The sequence below is a fragment of the Tigriopus californicus genome, chromosome 11 (genome assembly GCF_007210705.1).
Source record: "Tigriopus californicus strain San Diego chromosome 11, Tcal_SD_v2.1, whole genome shotgun sequence".
NCBI lineage: Eukaryota > Metazoa > Arthropoda > Copepoda > Harpacticoida > Harpacticidae > Tigriopus > Tigriopus californicus.
Genome location: NC_081450.1, coordinates 4,266,180 through 4,282,208, shown reverse-complemented (window position 1 = coordinate 4,282,208; position 16,029 = coordinate 4,266,180). Strand labels below are relative to the sequence as shown.

Sequence of the window (16,029 nt, the reverse complement as noted above, 5' to 3'; positions counted from 1 at the left end):
GAATATGTCGCATTTCTTTTAGATTTTCAAGACGCCGTGAACTTCAGCAATTAACTACTCATTGGTGCACAGATTATGGATATTCATGGCTGCATAATGATACCAAGCCAAATAATTGACAGGGGTCCGCTACAATGAGCCTTGATCTAGCTCTTAATGCAATTTACACATACCTTTCTTCCAATATTGGAAATTGATTGATAGACACTTAGAATTGCATGCCTAACGAAACACACATGGCGCAACTATCATCGGTTTCAAAATATTTAGTGTATTGCTATCGAAAGAACAATCGAGATCAGTATTCAGCATGTAGTCCGCTACAAATATCAAAAGACGAGGCTTCTAAAAAATCGGTTGTACGTGGGTTTGTTACAACAAAACCAAAGCGAAATCCAGAATAATCAGATCAGGAATGAGGGGATAGATATGAGGGAGCACTCAATACTGTCGTCTTCCAACTACATTGTAGTCAATCAGTTTGTGATGCGAGTCTTGGGGATCTCTAAGAGTACATGACGTATGAGTCTCGTTGCATTGATCGGTTTGTGCTCCTAGATTGCTTTCCCCGCATGTTCAGTAGTAGTAAAAATAGGGCCCATCAGTGTGACTCAAAGGGGCTTGAGTAGGTAACACCATGGAGGTGGGGGGTGGCCTGGGTTGCACAGACACCAAGTGTTCTCGATTGGCCAATACCCCCGCCTCCAAACCACCCCCTCCAGCCCGGCCGGCCATTCCGTTGGAGGCCAAGGTCAGGTTCAAGTTCGTCGGGGGTGGCGGGGGATGGTGCATTTGAGCCACACTCACAATGGGCGAAGACGCCGAGGAAGCAACGAGGGAGTCATCCATGAGCATGGGGGAAGAACCTGGATAGAAAAAGGCGCACTGTCACATCATCGTCTCGAGTGGACCTCCACCATTGGCCATGTAGTGGACGTTGCCGTTGATTTGGTCGTCACAACGAATCACATCGGTGGATAAGTCCCCGGGTTGAACGACCGAGTCCCGTCGAGCGTTGGGTGAGACGGCCACCACCGAGTCGTACTTGTGGCTGTTGAACCCGCCCGAGTCCGAGTTGGACAACATGGATGAGTCGTGACGCTGGATGTCGCCATTTTTGGCACTGGTTTGAATGGGTGGGGGCGTCTCGTCGACACTGTAGCTGTAATACTTGTCTTCGGGGCTGCATTGGTTTCGGAACCAGGCCACGGCCACGATGCCGATGAGGATGCCGAGGACGCAAATACCAATGCCAAAGAGGGCGAACTCCGTGGGCGTGTAGCACTTGTTGGACCAACAATACTGGTTCTGAAGACTGGCAGGGTAGAGTGTAGGAGCGGGTGTGGTGAGGCCAGCTCGCTGGAGAGTCCGGTTCAGCACGTAGTTCGACTCCAGAAGATCCTGGATGGTTTTGATCTGCTCACGTTTGTTGTTCTCCAGTTCGTAGATGTCATTTTGAAGTTGCCGGATCTCCGTGAGGGCGATCTTGATATCCTTGCATTCGAACGGGTTCCGACTCTGGGAAAATTGGAAGAGAGTGTCGGTGTTTGCCTTGAATTTGGCCACTTCCGACGGGTTGTGAGGATCGTAAAAGGTATCAATGAACACAGCATTCAGGGGCTTCTTCAGTCCGTATTCGTTATGGAAGAGTCGGTTGAACTCCCGGGACCAGTGTTTCTCGGTGAGTCGAGGCTCGGAGGAGTCTCGGATCTCCACGTTCTTGGGATGATAGTTCCAATGCGTGGCCTCTAAGATGGCGTTCTCCCAGAACCCATCGCCAAACATCTTTTGGAACAACCCAATCATGCTCCGCAGAGACGCCGTCATGCGGTTGTCTTGCTGTTTGAATGCAATCACAAAGGCATGGATGTATTTGATCTCGTCCTTCAGGACGTTCACGAGACCTTCAATGGTCTTCTCCTCTTCAATGAGGTTGTTCCCAAACCCGGGGGTGTCGATCACCGTGAACAACGGTGCCGACAGATTTCCCAACCAATGGCCCGCATCAGGACATGTCTTTTTGGTCACGGACGATCCGTGGTTATTGAGTCCCATGACCTTGAAGCAACCATCCAGGTGGCCTCGACCATCATAGTTCTTGTCACGGCCCAAGAGAACATTGGCCAAACTTGACTTGCCCACGCCAGTGGCGCCAAGGATTACAATCCTTGGACTTTGATAAAGGTGCTCATTCGTGACTTCCACTTGACGTCGAGGAGAGTCATATTCAAAAGAGTTGCCCACGTAAGACGAGCACAGCCCGAAGAAAAGGCTCAAAGGCAAAACGGACCGGAAGCTGGGAGTCATCCTCGCGGAAATTCTGCCGACTAACCTGGAAACGGGAACGGAAAACGAAGATTATTCACAAAATCCGCTCGCTCTTGGAACAGTACACTTTTTAGAGCTTCGTATTCATGTGTCAGTAGTATGGTTGAAATTCGAACTCTCCACAGAGATCTCCAGGGAGGAATAGTTGGAATCTGTGCTGCACATTCAAAGGGAACACAAATTCCATCATGTACTGGTCTTCAAACACCCACCCATGTTTGTTCCATTCTCCACCCAACCACTTGCAACAAAGAAGATCCCCTTTGTACTTCCAATGTACTACTGCTTATCAGAGGGTGGTACTGTGGGACAGTAGGTATTGCTTTTAAAGAGAGAGAAGGGGTGCTAGTTCACATGACTTGGCAACAACCAAAAATTCTTTCTTTCCAACTTTAGGAGAGTAAAAAAGGAACTCCCTCTTTCTTACGTTCAAACAGGAGTAGCATCAAGAGGGCTATTGTGGTGGTGCAAGTAGGATCCATGGAACAAGGGGGTTGAGGGGGTGGAAATACAAGGAATCGTTTGCAAAGAATCTCTGAAATGTTTCCACTTGGTTTGCAATTGAAACAATAAACGGTAGACTGTCTGTCTGAAGATTTGTCTGAAATTACATTGAATTCGATAAGGATCCCGCCCAAAACAGAGGTTTGGGCCCAGATGGTCCTGAAAAGCCCGAAAAAAAAATCACATTTCATCGAATTCCCGTTTTGCGACCAAAGAAAAAAAGCTGAATTGCGGACACATTTAAGGAAAATCGAAAAAGTCATGTCTCTGTTGCATTTTAGTACATTTCCGTTCGTGGCAAAAAAAAAAAGGAAATTCATTCAACAACCATAAAACCAAGCCATTTTTCCATTACTGATATATCTCTATAGCATTTGCACATTTTTCCCACCGCGGTAAAATAATTAGCTACAACAACTATGTTTTGCTAGTGAGCCAACAGCTTTCGGCAATGAACCACAGACCCTGGAACGAGACCCTACTTTCTTGAAATGCACTTTCACGAGACCTAAAGCGAAGAGAAGGAAGGAGTAGAGGTGTGCATCTCTTTCCAATTTTGTTCCAATGCTCTCTCTCTCTCTCTTCATCTCAGTTGTGCGCTCAAGAGCTTCTTCATTCATAATGTAATGAATACTCTCGGTCGGTGCCAGTGTGGACACCAAGTAAAGGCTGGGACCGAGGTGGGGAAGGAGGCAGCACAACGAAATTGGGACAATAAATGTCCTCTGGGGACGGTTGTTATTGTTTAGCAGATGAGGATTTAGTTCTGGCGATAAGGCGATCCATTTTGGGGAGGTGGCACAGAATGTCCCACTTCTTAGCCTCCTAAGGCTGTAAATAGGCTCATTATGAGATATTTCACCAAAATGACAGGGAACGCAAAAACAACCATACACTATCAAAAATCAACATAATTTCCTCAATGACTTTTCCATGTTTGAAGTCCTGTTTGTGTTGTTGTTGCTATTGTTTTCAAGAGGCATATGACATCTCTCTTTCAGACTGTCATCTGATATGTTTGAAGTGTCATTTTACAAGATTACCGGCACGAGGTTGGACTTTATGTTCATTGAAGTTAAAGCCTTCATTCTCCATAACAAGACATGTAGTTGGAAGGGGTAGTTCTAAAATTCAATCCAATAAATCACACAGAAAGTCCTGGCATTGTAAGTACAGTAAAATTAGCAAAAAAGAATATTGAAGGATTCCAATTTTTTCAAAATATATTGCACACAATATATTAGTAATGCATGGAAGTGGCCGAATATCTTTATAAATTAGAATTGTACAATCCGGCAGACTCATACATGCTCGTGCTTCACTTGGTTGAGATCAACCGCAAACTTTTGGCACACCCTGTTCTTCTCCACAGAGAATGAGCCATTGCCTGAAGCCAAGTTTATTGGTGCACTTAAGGTGATGCTACTACAAGCCTGCCGAGGATCAAGTTGGCGAATTAATGCTCACGCAATATGCGCTCTTCCTTTGGAACATGTAGTGTGGTACTACTCAGACATAGAACATGGATCAAGGGGGCGACGAGAAGACCAAAGAGGGTGAAAATTTCTAGTGAGGATCCCCGGCATTTTTTCCAAGCATTGAATAAGAGGGAGGGAGAGGGGATGATTTTGGCCAGTAACACGGAAAAAAGCAAATGGATGGATAGATAGATGAATGGGCACACAAGACGAGGAAGATGAGGAGGGGTGGGTATACCACTTGAATGAGAAGTGATCTGTCTCGAGAATTAGACAAATGTGACAACTTGGGTTTATCCCCGGAATTTGCCCATGACTCCGAGACCGCGAGCGGGGATCTCCATTGTAGGGGTTCTTTCAAAAGAACCTAGACCAATTGTGAGACTTCAGACTTTTTGTTGTCTGGATTCCATCCACAGACCAAAGGAAAAGCAATGTACACAAGAGGGAGGTAGTCTACTGCTTTTGGACATTCCCTTGTAATAGAAAGTCCACTAAGTGGTTAGCGCAGCTTCTTGGCATGAGAGAAGTCTCCGGTTCGGTTCTCCCTTCCAACTTTTCTGCAAAGAAACTGTTAGACGCTAAATACCCACTAGACCTGGGCATCGTTTCCGATAGGGTCTCCTAATCCGATCTTAAGTGATTTCTTGTAATCCGAATCCGATCCGAAAGATTTCACTCAATTCGATCCGAATCCATTTTTTTCCTTCCACTTGACTCCATTTTTTATTATTATTAAACCATACCAGTCAGTTTGAAATCACCCAGAAAAATGAGGTGATTTTTTTTTCTTTGTCTGATTCACAAAACTGGTAATGAGTTCAGTTAACCTTGTCTTTTGCATATTCTTAACGTATGGCCAACTTCAAAAAACCCGGGAAAAGCCCATTTATCCCGCTCCAAGCGGGATTATTGAATTTTTGTCATTCGGAGTAATGCAAATAAATATAATAACAAAGTAACTAATCCTGTATCGAGATTGCCAATAAAACACTATAAAAAAATTTCGCAATGGGAAGGATACCTTTGTGACTTAGATGGACTCGCAACACATATGCCTTAAAAGTGCGCCATAAAAAACCGGACTAAAACCAATTTCAACGCCACAAATATGATGCATAACATGATTTTGAAATGAAGTAATCAAAATGTAGAAGCAAGCACATCCTAACAGTATAAGTTAAATGGCTCTAATCCACACCCACAGACGGAAAACCTGTCTGATATTGACTTTGACCCATCAGACATTTTTTTTGTTTTTCAAGGCCTTTTCTATCCGCTACAAAGAATGTAATCGCTAGTTGGATTCTGTATTCGGACAATGCAATGTTGGGTCATGGATTTTCCCAAATGGGCGATTTTTTTTTATTCATGTCGTATAAGGTAGACAATATAATGGCCAAAATATCGCCCTAAACTCTGTAAAAAGATGGTATGTGTAACTGTTTTCGATAATTAAGCAAGAAGTTCAATCAACATGGCACGTTGCTATTCGTGATCATTATGAAGCAACTTTGGAAATGCCATTTCGGTCAGTCAAATGATATTGGAAACGAGTATATTTTCTGCAAGAAAGCATTGATTCTGCATTGTCACTCAATGGTAAAGGCCGTTTTTTGAAAAGTTCAGGTTGTCTTTTGCTTTGGTAAACAAGTTTAATCTTGAAGCAAAAAAATCCAACATGTTTTTTGCCCAAGGCCAAAACTTGAAGATTAATAATAATACTTGATTTAGTCCCCACTTGAAAAGGAAAAAAATGCGACCAACCATTGGTGTGTTTTTTTCTCCCCTCATACAACCAAAGACCCGAGCTTTTTTCAGTTCTTGCTTGGATGATTCTTCTACGCATTGAATTATTGATGGCACCCATTGTAGACACACGCGCACATTCATTTGTACACACATATTTTTTGATCCCTCGCATTTATTCGCTAAAAAAGAACTCACCGCTAAGGCGGGTCAATTGAGCTCAATAATGATGGGGAACCTTGAGGGTGAATTAATCATTGGAGTTTCATGCTGATAATGGATTATAACAGCTGAAACGCGAGTATTAATAGAGGCTCGAATTAGTGAATTATTTGCTTTCAAGATTACTCGCAGGCCAATTTGAAATGAAAAGCGGAACTTTTGATTAGTTTTCCCCACTATCTGACCTTCGAAATCGATTTGAAATCGGAACATTCAGGCTGCGCCACAGATTCGTCCCACTTAAGCACACACCCGTTGCTTTATGAGCGCATAATGTAATGGTAATGGGTGTTGTCTGGAGCAACTCATATTTCATAAGGGATATAATGTTCCATCACAACCAGATTAGCTTCTCTCGCTCGCTCTTCTCCTCGTCTTGTTCCCTATGTGCGAGAGCAAAAGAGTCTGTCTGTATGTCTGTGTGTATGTGTGTATGTGTGGGGGTGAGTGTGTGCCTGTCCAATTTGGTGGGAAACGATTAGATTGTGCGAAAGTTTCTCCATAAATTATGCTCCATGGATCAACGTCCCCTCATTTAGAGTAAAATCGCCGAATTACCTTCTCTGTCCTTAGTGTTCGCATCATCATCAGAAGAGGAACAGGAGGATTGAGGAAGTGGAACACTGCGGATTAGTGGGCAATTCGGTGTCATTAGACCGTTCAATGGCATTCTAAATTGAGAATAGCCCACACACCTGATGGAAGATTCTTTATAATAGCATTCAAGCGGGGCAGATAGGGGGAGATTGAGTAATTAGCATAACTTGCTTCAGTGGTCCCCATCTTGGATCTTTTGGGAACGAACGGCTCCCATTTAAGTGGGCCATCAAATTCGGTGTTTAACTCGGATTCCGGGATTCTTCATGGAGGCCATTTTAAAACAACAACATATGGGCAACTCGTTCGGATCAATCTGCTAAGGACAAATGTTTTCCCAGAAAGCCAAGGCACCAAAATGATCTGGAGGTAAGGTGACAAGAAGGACAACTATCCCAAGGATTCCAATTTCATTCTCAATGCTTCAGTCGTGAGCCAGTTGATTCTAGCAGGTCCTAGATCCTAGTAGTCCCTAATAATTCCCGTTTCAGGCCTGAACTTGACTTCTAAAGATAATAAACGGAACATGAGCTTGTTCCCAATTGGAGGAATTGCAGTTTAGAAAGGGGAAAGGATCTGTGTGTTCCAACTAATACAAACATATTCTCCGAGCACCGCGAGTTCAACTCGCATCTGGCCGTATTTTCTCTTTCCCTTTTCGACGTCAAAACGCTCATGGGAGCCTTGAGGCCTTTCATGAAGCTACTCTTGACGCCTTGGATGGTCAGGAAGGTCCATTCACTGCATCGTGCTCCTCCCTTTGTCCTTCAAACCCATGGCTAGTTTTCGTTGTGGTGTTCCAAATTCGAAATTTCAATCCTCTTCCCGCGAGCAAAGCTGGCGGGCAACAAATGTTTACCCTTCATTGGGAGGCATTCTCAATTTCCACCCGGATAGATAGATAAATAGATACACATGCATGCAAGCTATTCGGAATTAGGGCAAACACGCACGAAGGCCGGGATTTTGTTGTCTATTTTCGAGGGCACCATTTCGGTTTTCAGCGGGAACAAAAGATGAATCAAGAGCATTGAAAAGAGAGCAAATTTCCGATATTGGATCATTGGCGAAGATCGAGCAGGAGAAGGATTCGGCAAACTTAGTCTTTCACATTGGTGAGAGCAAGTTAAGTCAGATTTACGTGTACGTGCACGCAAATATTTTCATGTCGTTCCAAATAACATTGATTTCATTCATAAATTATCAATACTTTCCCTCCAAGGAACCCTATCATTCAAAGACGGGCCACAATGGTCCCTACCGTATACAATAGTATATAATAGGAAAAAAAGCTTCATAACGAGGTACTCAATTTTTTGGGCCAAAAGAGCATAAATTCGCATTTCCCATCGCTTACATAGCGAGTTTTTTCTTCAACAATAAAGTGGAAGTTGTGAGCAAGCGGTAATTAGTTTTTGGCCTTTTTTTCGACGCCACCTGTGAACGTCACATCAAATAACTGAACCAAGAAATGAGGCAGCTTTCTATTTTCAGGGTGGATTTGAAAGCCTTCATGTTTTTTCGTGTGTCAAATGCGGGGAGTTTCTTATTGAAAAATGGTCTCTAATTTGTGGGTTCAAACGGCTCAAATCCCACGGGACCGATTGGTCAAGAGCCATGAAGTCCAGGAGACATTGTTAAGGATCTGATTTTGACGTTACCTTTGAGAGTTCTCTCGAAAGTTTCGTTTTTCTACGTAGTGGATAAGTGTTCCATATCCATAGGGAGCCAATTACTCTCTCCGCAAAGAAAGTTCGAGTTGTGCAGACCTGTTCCACTCATTCTTCTTTCACATACTTCTTCTTCAACCAGAAACATAAGTAACCTGCATTTCTGGGGATCGGATTATAAGGCCTTGGACGGTTGAGTAATCTCCAAGGTCATTTTAGTTAAATATAACTAGCGATGAGCAAAAAATATTACGACAAAAAATGGAAAAATAATTAGAGGGGAAGGCCATGCGAACAAACTTGCCGACGAGCGTAACCATATTATAAGCATTACTACTGAAAAGAGGAACTAACATTCAGTATAGCAGTTGCGGATGGACCCCAATATATCAAATTTTAATCATGTCTCAGGATACACCAAACTGTGTTTTGGTGCCGCCACATTTGCCCATCCCTAATATCTCCATTTCTCTTCATCAAAGGAGAATGGCTCGAGTCATGAAAAGTTTCCTTTGTTGTTCGGGCTAATTATTTTCTGATATCTGCCAGATATAAGTTGTTCATATTGTACAATCTATAACAAATGGCCAAACGAGAAGGAGACCCACAAAGCTGGCACCAAAGCCTTGCAAGGCTCTCCTAGGGGGGTCGTAGACAATAAGCATTGCATTTTGACCCACACAAATGGGTTCTGGGGAACAACCTTTGAGACTCGACCGTCTCAAAGGCCGCCTGTGATTCATGATACCAAGAAACCTTGCAGCTGTCACGGCTTGACTCGTTTTGATTCACTTTCCAATGCATTAACGAATCTTGTCGTCTGCCAGATGCAGATTGAACCTTCAGCAATCAAAGAGCACTCTAAACCTTTATGCAGGTGGCCTTGAAGGTCGATGACCAAGGCTGCGCACATGCAAACGAGCGACATCGAGTCAGGTGTCTGAGAAAATAATCACCTTTGATTCCTCAAGAGAGAAAGATAATCAACCTACTTCTGACGAATCTCTCTCTCTCTTTCTCTCTTTCTCTCTCTCTCTCCATTCTTGCTTGCCTGTGGAACACCAGCCCATTTCTTGTGTGTGGTTACACTAATTGTCAGTGATAAGCCAGCACCATGTTTTCATTCTCAAGTAATTGTATTCCATTAGCCAAGGTTTGATGTTCCTTGTCTGACAACTGTCAATGGATCTTCCAAGTTTAAGTGACTAGAAGTGACGGACGACCATGAAAGATGATGTTGCTAATACGAAGAGTTTTCAATGGGAAGTTTCATATTCATAAGTTCCACGGAGGAAAGATGGAACGGTTGGATGGTTGACGTGAGAGCCTTTCTGCGTTCTTGGAATGTCAAATTGACGGTGATCGAATCTTGCTTGCATTACACTCGTAACATGCTCTACAATGTATCATATTGCAACATTCGGTATGCAATACCCCTCCCTCGGAGAATCGTAAGTGTGTATCCAGTCCAAATATTAAATCAAATCCAAAAAGTGTTTTCGGTAGCAGCCTAGCATCAATAAACAGACATGGCCAAAAAATCGTGAATTATTAGGTTGACTTTGAACACCGGTTTGTACTAGGAATGTGACGAGAAATATAATTATGGTGACGTATTGCCACGTTCACAGTTTTTCATATTAAAAGCTGCTTCAGTATATGTTCACATGGTAAATTTTAAGATGTATTCGTAAACCAACTCCATGATTATGAAGTTCTTCAGTATACTCTGGATTCGGTTCATTTTTTTCGAACAAATGGGTACTTGAAAATATTTAGTTTTTGCAACTGGAGTGCGTTTTCCGTTAAAAGAGAATTGTTTCGGTTAAGCGAATTTTGGCCTTTTCTGGCTCATTTCAGCCGGTTATCTCCTTGATGTATCGAACAGAGATCCGACGGGTACCTTTTTTTGTTCTTTTTTCTAGTAGCTTTGTTGGAAAAGATGAACAAAAGCCAAAATAATGAGGCTCATTTTGCGAAAGAAAATAACCGGATTTTACCTTCTAAATTGCGAGATACATCAAATTGAGGGAAGGCGAGCGTGATTGTTCCATGAGATGGATCGTTTACATCGGATATCTGAGAAAAGAGAGAAAAAGAACAAATTATTGACCTTGAACATCAAAGGATCATTAGGTAAATGGCAAGCCCAAGAGCAATTAATCTTAGATTTTTGTATTTCCTCACTCATTGGACGAATACAACGGACCACCAATTAAGTCAATTGTCCTTCAAAGAGATCATCAAAACAAAAACATGCCAAAAAAGGGATGTAAAAAAGAAAATAAGCGTCACCACAGATCAATCTTAAGTACTTCTTCTATCGCTCTAGAACACTCAAAGGAAAGACTCGACCAAAACTGACCTTTTCGACTTTCTCGAGTTTAATTCTATGATGGCGCTACAAACTATGTCATGATCCAAATAAAACTTGAGGGACGTGTGTTTCTGGTGAATCCCTCGTTGGTTTTGCGTCAGCCATTTGACTGGAGAAAAACTTCGCATCATGACACATTCAGCAAATTTCTTTTCGTTGCCATCGTTGTCCTTTGAGAGTTTCCTCAATTCCTCAAAAAGTGAGTTGAAGAACAAAGCTAAAAGTTGTGGTGCAATTCCGGTGTCAAGTCAAATTAGATTTCGTGGTTTAGAAGAGCGAGGAATCAACCCTGTGGCGGTCGGGGTGTGAGAAAATAAAAAGTAAGTTTGTCAGCTCTCAAGAATACTTAAAGAGTTGCACTTTGAAAAGACAAGTTTTATCCGGGGCACTTCATTCTAACATCATTGACGAAGGTAATACGATAAACTGAGCAGATGTCATGAAAAGTACATTGCATTGCTGTGCATGAAAAACACCGTCCAAGTAGGGTTAATGTAATGCCTTTGAATCGAATAGGAAGTTAAAAATATGTTGTTTTTGTACCATTTCCCCCAGCATTGCCAGACCTAAACACTTTTTATCCTGTTATGATGGCATTAATTGTTAAAAGCTAACAAATGGCTTAAAAATTGGAAAATGACAGGGTTGCGAGAGTTCTTTGCGCAACTGAAGATGAGGAAACTCACTCAACATGTGCCACTTTACCCAGAGATAATCACGAACGAATTGCCATCTCTTATACATTTCCTTAACTTTGTATGTGTGGCACAGAATCAGGTCCTATTTTGAAACCTTGAAAAGTCTCCTTCAAATATGAAAATGAACACGTCAAAAGACCGTGGTGCTGGCTTCGTCTAGACATCTGCATTATGTCACATATTTATCTTTTTCAAACGGATATAGGCCGCCGTCCCAGGTGGGTATTATTTATGTTACATTAAAACAGTTTTGCCCCAGGGAGACCATAAAGGCGGTCTTCGTTCAAGAGCCCTTCTCCAAAAAAATGGAGAAATGCCGATTTGGCTTTTGACGCTTCGGAACCTCCACGCAGAGGGAGGCCGGATGATGTGAAGATAAAAATGGCAAAAAAATAACCTTGCACTCACACTTCCCTTACTGTGAAGCCAAAGGATTCAGATTCACAAAATAGTACCCAACTTTTTTTGTGAACAGACACACTCAAGCCTAAGATCATTGAAACGAGCCCTGGAGATCAGCTCCTCTCGCTGGATCTATTTATGGATAGCCTCTAGCCCCAGGTTTCACAGAAATGGANCACTCACACTTCCCTTACTGTGAAGCCCAAGGATTCAGATTCACAAAATAGTACCCAACTTTTTTTTGTGAACAGACACACTCAAGCCTATGATCATTGAAACGAGCCCTGGAGATCAGCTCCTCTCGCTGGATCTATTTATGGATAGCCTCTAGCCCCAGGTTTCACAGAAATGGATATTGGGTCCTCAGGAAAAAAAAAGTCTCCTGTCTATCCAATCCATCAACGAAGGTCGTTTTTGAGATGGCAAATGGTGTGGATCTCTGGAGTTCATGTTTACGAAGGGAGTCATAATAGAACCAGTGAGTGTGCGGCGAAAGAGCTCTCTAATCCAGATGAAACAAATCTCCAATTCTGATCAAAGCCCCAGATATCCCAAGGATTATGAGGGGACAGATAATAACCCCCCCCAAGATTAGGTATTACAATATTATTGAAAATGATAATCATTCTCATTTGGAGAGCGCTCTTCAATGTCGGTCGGCATGAGGGAAATGCTTCGTTTCACCTTGGACCGAAAGTGGAACACTTCACAAGGGAAATCAATGAGCGACCTGACACATCTTTGAGTACGAATACCATCTATCGCATTCACTTTCTTGGGGCCAGTGGAATTTTAATGACAAATTCCCTCTATGTGTATGTACATCAACCTGTCACTGATCCCCTCCTCTTTCGATCACTAGGCAGTAAATGTCGCTTTCCGGAGGCTTATCATTTAAAAAATGTGAGTTTTCAGTCAAAAGAGCCTTCTTAGTTCGTTCGTCCGTATTTGACTTTTCATTTAAAGCGGCTCAGTACTTACATTATTTATGACGAATACGAAATTACACGGATATTTGTCATTCCCACAAGCTTCCCACGATTTTGATTATTTACTCTGTTTCTTTCAATTTAAATTGGGATCTAAATTGAATACAACTTTTTTAAACGAACTGACAAAACCGAGTTGAAAAGCCCAGGATTGGTTACTGGCCATTGTGGGCTCCAAGAGATTTATTCCAAGTTTTCCTTTTTGATAAGGTCGTCTCAAAAGTACATCGTCCAATCTTTCGCCAAATCTCGGGATGAAATCATATCAAGGCCAAAGGAATGCTTCTCTAAAGATTGATTAACCGAGGCTATGGTCGTTCATAATTGACACCAGGTCCCCATATGGGGGTCCTCGAAATCCAGGGGTAATCCCGGTTCACAAATCCGCGAGGTCAAATCCAAGGCTGGCTGTACAAGCGAAGGTATCTCGATGACTGTAGCGAGGATTTCGGATGACAGATTGACAACGTCGTGGAAAGGTGAGGAAATAAGCAGCTTGGGGTTGGATTTCCACGCTTTCTCGATCTCATTAGAGAGCACGACAAAGCGCCAAGGAAAACTATCGCTCATTTGCTACACTTCTCCTTTCTTGACAACGAGGAAAAGGAGACCTCGGAAAAAGTTCTGGACGTTGGGGACTTGAGTCCGGCAAGAGGAATTGAAAAATAACAGACCACACTAATGTCAACAGAAAAGTGGCCCACAAATCAAAAGGGCATGTATCGGCCACAACCGTACTGGTCCGAAAGAAGCGAAATAATCTAAAACCAAACGCGATAAGAGACGAAGCAAAATGGAGACAGCTTTTCAACAAGTTTGCCAAAGAATGACAACCTCTCAGCCGGTGTATGAATATGTAAAATCCATGACATGCTAAATATTTAATCATTGAGTCCCCGTCCCCACTTTCAGATCGCTTCCGAGTCTTGACGCACTCCTGTCAATTTGCTTTTCCGATGTCCTCAGCCCAACAATCTCTCCATCAACATTGAACACGCATTGGAGGAAACTCGTCACTACGTGTTGTTCCTCGGCTAACCCAGTTTGTTGTGTACATTTCAAATATCTCTTTAACCCCCCTTCATCCTCTCTTTCTTCACCCTTCTCATTGACTTTGCCCATGAATATTTCAGAGACGGTTCGAGTTCACTCTCTGACTCTCTGGAGTGCATTGGAACTGTGGGATGACTAGGGGGTGAAACCGATCTTTCGTCCCCCTTTTGCTTCTAGCTGGCAATGAAATACTTTGGAACGCAGAGACTCCGAGAGTTCAATCCCACCTTCACGGCGTCATAGTTCGAGCTCAGGTGGAGCATCCTAATTCACCCTGGCTCCACAAATTCAAAGGACTTGGTTCCATTTCCGGGAAACCGCCTGGCCGCTCTCATACTCCCCCTAAAAACACCCATTAACTCTCTCTTTGGAATTAGTTCATGGTCCCAACTTGACTGACAAATAGGACTTGCGAGAGGATGTGGACAAAAACCTGTTATCACTGGGAGTCTACGGAAGCGCAAAGGATGTAAATTGAACTGGATTTTCCTACAAAATTGGGAATGCAATCTGACATTCCTCTTATGTTTGGGCTCGAGGCTGAGTTGAGTGGCTTCAGGTTTCGCAAGGCATGTTTTTCAGAAACTCTCTTTGTGCATTAGGAATCGCCAACTCGTCCCCAAAATCGCGAAAGTCTGTGCATAATAATAACTATAATGATAGCCACCACCAGCACCTACTAGTACTACTACTTGGACTCACTCTTTTCGCCTGCACTCGGGAATGTCGATCAATTCGAGTGTCCAAGTAAGCAATGATTTGTATCAAACTTGTCACGGAGGACCACCCATTATGGTTGGTTGTCAAACCTGAACGGCTTTCTCACGTCTTTGGTGGCCGGAGCCCAAAATTAGAACCACTTCTTTCCGGGCACTCAAACCATAACACGGTTATTCCTTTTCACGTTCCACTGGAGAAATGCACTAGACGAGCAACAATTTCAACCTTCAATGGAACGCACAAGTTTCTCAAGTTGAGCGGGGAACAATGCGGAATAACACCATATTAACATGCGGTCATCCAGTCACCTCAATAATCACAACAAACACCAGTCTGGCGTTCACTTGAGTAGAGCCAAGCAACAATCACCCAAAATCCTCCAAGGCTACAGCAAACTGGATGGATCAACAAGCATATCCGCAGCGTCAAGAGGGACGAGGGGGCGAATAAGAACGGGGGGAGGAACAACCAGCCAACAAGCGGCATCGCCCGGGTACTCTCCCATTCTCTCTCGTTCTCTCTCGTTCTCTCTTCAGGAGCTTCTGTCTTTCCTTCACACCCACACGCGCTCGTTACATTTCCGCGGCCTTTGTGCGTTGACTGGCGAGGTCCACACACTCAATACCGACCGAATATAATAGAGGTTAAAACGGTCCGGCCTCAGAACACTTGAATGAGCTTTGGAATTTTTTCTCTCTCTGCAACCTCTTGTCTGTGGCAAAAATCGTACTAGTTCGGCCCGGATTCATATCAAGTTTGAACTGATTGGTAGGCGGTTGTCTTCTTTGTACTGTTATAAACTTGTTTTGGCGAGGATGCCGAACAAGGCCGAGATTACTGGACCATTCCGAGCAGGGTTCGCTTGAGGAAGTTCAAAGCTTCAGCAATTGTTGCTCACTATAGCGTCAAAGAGGCAAAGTCAGATTGCAAATAAGAAAAGATTTTAACTCACACTCAAGAGGATTTGTAAAAGAAGGCCCATTTTGCAGAAATGAACACAAAAAATGTTGGTCAAAAACACGTCTTTATCGCCTCCAAGATTAGATGAAAAACACGAAAATATGGAAACTCTGAGCAAAACTGTCTACTCTTGCCTCAAGAACGTAAAAAGAAAAGCAATAAGTTAGCCGCGGAAAGGTTCCTGATCCATAATTCAAATTAAAACAAGAAACGATGCAAGATACCAACTTTAGCCAAATACTAGATCAAGGCCAAAACGCATTTCCCATCTCTATTTCTCTC

At 43.0% G+C, this 16,029-nt stretch overlaps 1 protein-coding gene across 1 annotated transcript in view; it reads right to left on the bottom strand.

Moving 5' to 3' along the window:
* Positions 1-250: 250 nt before the first annotated feature.
* Positions 251-16,029, bottom strand: part of LOC131890220 (uncharacterized) — a gene marked incomplete at its 5' end in the record, with an annotated part of 28,191 nt that continues 12,412 nt past the window's right edge. The window contains 2 exon segments of the mRNA XM_059239526.1: positions 251-2,332; positions 10,549-10,627. Coding sequence (XP_059095509.1) covers positions 889-2,307 — 1,419 coding nt within the window. The 3' untranslated portion in view covers positions 251-888.